Source organism: Hipposideros armiger, unplaced genomic scaffold, assembly GCF_001890085.2.
Source record: "Hipposideros armiger isolate ML-2016 unplaced genomic scaffold, ASM189008v1 scaffold_525, whole genome shotgun sequence".
NCBI lineage: Eukaryota > Metazoa > Chordata > Mammalia > Chiroptera > Hipposideridae > Hipposideros > Hipposideros armiger.
In genome coordinates this window covers 690,832-696,741 of record NW_017731875.1, presented here as the reverse complement: position 1 = coordinate 696,741, position 5,910 = coordinate 690,832, and the positions used below count along the sequence as shown (strand labels likewise).

Here is a 5,910-nt window from a genome sequence, read left to right as displayed (position 1 = left end):
TAGATAAATTAACAAGAAAGACGCAGGCTCATTTGATACATTAAAAATGTTTAATATTGATATACACGGTATTGCTTCCAAAAGTGTGTGTGTGTATGCATGTGTTTAATACAATGTTTTCACTATTCCACTCAGCTTTTTGTTTAATTATAAATTGCAGATGAGAAAATGTCATTATGTAATATAAGTTCTCTACATTAGTCACCTATATGCACACTTTCAAGAAACATTGTGTACAATTTTTGTAAGTCTTTTTTTCTGTGTTTATTCAAGTTGTACTTATTATAATACATATTATGCCTTTTGAATGTAATAATAGAAATAAGACTTGCATGTTCTACAATTATTTTTTAATTTTATTTATCTAATAATTTATTTTATTATATTTTACAAAAGCATTAATCTACAAAATTTAAAAATTTTGGAAATTTTTAAAAATGTGGTCCTTCCTCACTGATAAGAAGAGCTAATCTAGAAGCTTTTTCCTACATATGTCTACATATATGAATATCCATATTTGTGATTCAGTGGCTTCTTCTGCAGACAAATGATCTAGTGTAATTAGTATGATACTTAGTCACTCTTGGGTATATCCTCCCAAGTTTAGACTCAGAAATAAAACAGTAGGAAACCAATCTGAATCTACAGTCATATCATATTCTTCAATTAAAAGCTGCCAGAAATAAAGCTCATATTTTTATATCCCTATGACTGATTCCTATGCCAATCTTGCAACTAGTTTGCAAGAGCAAGTACAGAATGCGTGATTAAGTATTAGCTTTCAACTGTCAACAATAACATCAAGCTATGAGACAGTTTAAAACCTCATCTACTGATACTCCAGTTCCCTACATCCACTGAAGACTGGTTATGGGCTCCCACATTTCTCACTGCCCAACCCCTCCAGCACCCTGAGCAGAGCCCTCATTGCTCTGGATGACTCCTCCATCAAACTAGACTTGCAGATCTTTGAAACACGTTTCCTACCTAGTCTCAGGCAATCCCCTCTGGTGGCAGGTCCTGTTCCCCTTACTTTTGGGGCTCAACTTTTTGTGTTATTCTAGACAATCACAGAAATGAACTAATCTAGGAAGCTTTCCTTGACTCCAAGGAATGGTTGAGTAGGCATCCGTTGCATTTCCCTAGCACACTACCTCAGCCATTGCAAATATGCCAGATCATCTGAATGAGGTATCTACACATGTGAATTACTCCTTGGGCTAAGCTATAAGCTTCTGGGCTCTACGCTGCATGTGTACTTGCTCCACATCTCTACTCCCAGTTTGTATGCATTTTATTTCATGTAACCGGTGCATTGTGAATGGACTCAATTTATGACAGATAAAGCATTTGTAAATTTATTTTAATAATGTAGGTGCAAAGTGGCAGATACAAGGCACTAAAAACCTCCAACTGCCTCTTTTCTTCTAAGGCAGACATTGTCAATCTATTTCATTACTCATTTTAAATAACCCTTACATTCTTATTCTTCTGAACACAATAACTACATCTAATTGTCATTGGCATATGACATAAAGCATCTATGCACTATCTGGTCTAGGTACAAGGTACAAGCATCTGGGTAAGATGGGGACAAATGGGGTGGCTGAGTGAGTAGAGCTAACATCCAAGAAGCCACAGAAATGGAATCACAAAGAATGGTTAGAGTGGAAAGTCTGAAAGAGAGGGTGTTAGGGACACATTCATTGATCCCCACTACTGTTTACAAATTACCGTTCTAAATTCTGAGGATGGGAAGATGAGTGAATTCCTTATTGATAGGGTCTTAATAGCTCATATCTAACATAAAAGATGTAGAATTCACAAAAAAGAAAAGAGACAGTATAAGACAATTTACATGTGAGAAAATTACCTGCTGATTTTTTAATCTAAACCGGAACGTGTTACTTCCTTCATGGTCTGACAATGGGACAGAATATTTGCAACCAGCTGCCTCAGAAAGAGCCATTGGCTGCTAGAGCAGTAATCTGAACATGAGGGAGAAACAAAGCTGGGCCTAACCTGTTTTCTCTTCCCATAGACAGCAAAGAGGTGGGAGGATTTTAAATGATAATGATGTGCTCAGGTTTAACATGATGGGTCCAAGATGAGAATGATAATAGTAATTAGTAAAACTAGTTACATAATAGCTAATATTAAAATGCTATTTTTCAAATCTGCATAGCACATTCATCTACAATTTTTTTTAATCTTAGTACCAATCTTTTCAGTTAGAAAAGCAGACACCGAAATTTATAACTAAGGTCACATATAAAATCTAAGATGTAAAGTTATCAACAAAGAGGCCATAAAGCCACAAAAATAAATGAACTCTCCTGGAAAGGGCAGAAAAATAATAACATAACTGGGTCAAAGAAAGAGGGTGGGAGGAGGAAATGGAGACCAATGCCTTCCTTTGTTGTTTTTCTTGGTCATTAAGCTTTCATGGAAGCCATTCGTGCGTGTCATAACCATAGGTTTGAGTTCCTACCAGAATGAAAGATGAATGTATGTACTGTGAAATTATCTTGGCTCAGAATCTATTTATTATTCCTTCAGTAAACTTTAAAAAATATCAGCTCTTGGCCAATCCCTGTTCTCAGTGAGATGGAAATAACCAGAAGAGAATAAGAGATAATCCCTTTTGATATTTGTGAGCATTTTTAGCAAGCTGACACAGAAAGAAGAATCCTCATTTAGTCGAATGTGGTTTAATTTAAGGCAACTAGAGTTCACAAAAACAATAAAAACAGGTTCTGATATTCCTAGATATTTTTTCCCTTCTTCTAGTGTCTGTTTTCACAAGAGTGAGGCTGCGTTCAGGGGAAGGAACATCACAGACCTGGGGTTTAGCAGATTCTATTCAAGCTCCACATTGATGACTTCCTTTCTGTGTGCCTTGGAAAAGTCATTTTCACTCTGTGGACTTCAGTTTTCCCTTCCAAGAATGAGGTCTGGATGATTCCTGTCCCACAGGATCTGGCCCTCTCCTCCTCAGCCCTCACCTCCTATCCCCACCTCACTCAGCTCCAGCCACACCAACATCTTTCTGTTTTCAATTCATGCCATGATGTTTCCAACCCAGGATCTTTGTGTTCCCTATTCTCTCTGCCATTGTCCTCTTCCAATTTTAGTCTATCACTTTATTCAGCTTTATTTTTTTATTGGTTATATTACTATTTGAAAGCAATAAATGTATTTGTGTTCTTGCTTCTTATTTGTCACTCTCCCTAGAATATAAGCTCTGCAGAAGCAGGGTAGAGCCTCTTTCATATTATTAATCCTCATTTCCTGAATACTAAGGATAGATCTTTGGAACATAATATATGCTAAATAAATAATTTCAAAATGAATGTATTATTTTCCAAAAGATTTATTGAAAGAACTTTAGATCTTTCTTTGATCATAACATAATATTATCAATTCTAATGCTTATGACATTTGGAAGTATCTTATCATGGATGTGTTATTTTATTGTAGTGTTTCTTTCCTCATCCCCCTTATCACTGCAGGAATGTGTCTTCTAATTGATTCTCTCTTGCAATCAAGGAAATATACTCTGCAGATAAGAGCTCCACTAGTCCTCTGGACAATGGGGTAAATTTTTAACGTTAGTCTGTAAATTAACTAGATATGGTTTCATCTGTGTATGATGAGAAGTTCCCCTTTTTCTATATCTCCAACTATTTTCAAAGGTCATGTCCTCCTGGGCTCTATCAATGCAGCTCACTTCCTCAATGCATCTTAGAGCCTAGAAGCTACTCTCCTCTTTCAGCACAAGTGCCAACACCCCTGGCATTGATAAATATACAACTTCTCTCATTCCCATTACAGCACCACTGATAGAATTTGTTGCTTATAACAGACTTGTGCTGAAAGTGTTTTGTGTGGGGGTGGATGGACATTTAAAGGGAATTTAGTGAAGCATAACATGGGACAATAGTTACAATCAAATATTATTATAATGTCCTAAATTTGTCTAAATGAGAAATTTCTCATTGACATTTTCACTTTTATTCTCTCCTTATTCAGTGTCTATCTCATTCAACACCTTTTTCTTTCTCTCTAGCTGCAATTCTCAATTTCCATATTTTTATTGCTTTTCCCATTTAGAGGAACTCAGCTCTCTGTTTTCATCTCCTTTCTCCTGATCATATCCTGTAGATCTTTATATTCCACAAGCAAACAGGTCATGAAGGGACATTTTATACATCGAACCATCTCTTTCATATAGATCATGCCATTTTCCTGGTACACAAAAGCACCTGGAGGCAATACTTCCTTTAAATAACATTTGCTTTTTTTATTCTTGCTACATTAATATACACCATAAACTTATCTTAGCTTTTCCATTGCACAGTGGAACATCATTCTGTACCCTTGGTAGAAAAGTATGACCTTATCTTTGATCTGCTTGGTCTTCACTCCATAGACAATAGGGTTGAGTGCAGGTGGGATAACTATATAGAGGTTGGCAAACATGATGTGGAAAGTGCGGGAGACATTGTGTCCAAAGCGATGGGCCAGGATGGAGAAGAAGGCAGGTGTGTAAAACATGAGGATGACACAGACATGGGAGCCACAGGTGCCAAGAGCCTTCTGGCGGGCATCTCTGGAAGGGAGGTGAAAAACAGTACAGAGAATGAGAGTGTAAGAAACTGCAATGAGAATCACATCTGAGATGACCGTCATGATAGGAACACAAAAACCATACCAGATGTTGATGGAGATGTCAGCACAGGCGAGCCTGGCAACACCTATATGTTCACAGTATGTGTGGGGTATGATGCGTGTCCTGCAGAAAGGCAGGCGGGTGAGCAAAAATACATCTGGCAGAATGATGCAGAAGCTTCGAAAGGAGATGCTCACAATAATCTTGATGATGGTCTTGGGGGTCAAGATAGTAGTATATCTCAAGGGAGAACAGATGGCCACATAGCGATCAAATGCCATGGCCATCAGGATGGCTGAATCCAGGACAAAGCTATAGTGGAGGAAGAACATTTGTGTGAGGCACCCTGGGAATGTGATTTCTCGAGCCCCAAGCCAAAAGATACTGAGTGTTTTAGGAACACCGGCTGTGGACAAGATGAGGTCAGTCATGGCCAGCATGGAGAGAAAGAAGAACATGGGTTTGTGGAGGCTACGCTCCACTGCGATGAGGTAGAGAAGGATGCAGTTTCCCACCACAGCCACAATATAGATGATAAAGAAGGGAATTCCAATCCACACATGGGATTTCTCCAGGCCTGGGATCCCCACCAGAATGAAGGGTCCTGAGTTGTAACTGCTCTGGTTGAAAATGACCATGGCAGACCAAGATGGCACAAGTCCCAGGTCCTAAGGACAGAGGGTGGTAAAGGATAGTTAGGTTCACTTGAGTCACTCACTTCCAACCACTCATCATTATCGACTCCTCAAGATAAGATGAGCACATAATTTATCATCCAAAGTAGGAAATTTTGAAATGAAAAAAGGTTGGTATTATAACAATGGCAGGTAACATGCGTAAACCAGGGTTGTCTCAGATGTATATATTGGGAAGTGCAGTCATTCTACATAAAGAGAATATCTTCTTCTGACCACTTCTGCTGATTTAAACAACTTTTCCCAGAAAGACTTCCAGACTGGATACAATCATTCTTTTAATTATGCAGTATACCCCTAAGATAAGTTAACAAATTACAGAACATTTTTCCATGGACTGGTATATTATAATCTATATGACTTTATGGGCATTATTGGTTAAGATCTGCTTATTCTGTCATTGTGGAATCTCAATCTCTGCCCCCGGGTAATTACTCGTTCCTTTTGAGGCTACCTGGTGACTATGGCTCTTAGATCTGTGAGGTCAACAACCCTTTATTTGCCATCCAAAAACCTAGGTCAGCTTAACAAACACTAGCTGAG

At 38.1% G+C, this 5,910-nt stretch overlaps 1 protein-coding gene across 1 annotated transcript; it reads right to left on the bottom strand.

The window, feature by feature from the left end:
• Positions 1-4,284: 4,284 nt before the first annotated feature.
• OR52H1 (olfactory receptor family 52 subfamily H member 1) lies at positions 4,285-5,348 on the bottom strand. The gene has a single exon (XM_019668388.1). It carries the CDS (start codon positions 5,308-5,310, stop codon positions 4,336-4,338), a length of 975 nt encoding a protein of 324 aa, XP_019523933.1. The 5' UTR covers positions 5,311-5,348; the 3' UTR covers positions 4,285-4,335.
• Between the last annotated feature and the right edge of the window lie 562 nt (positions 5,349-5,910).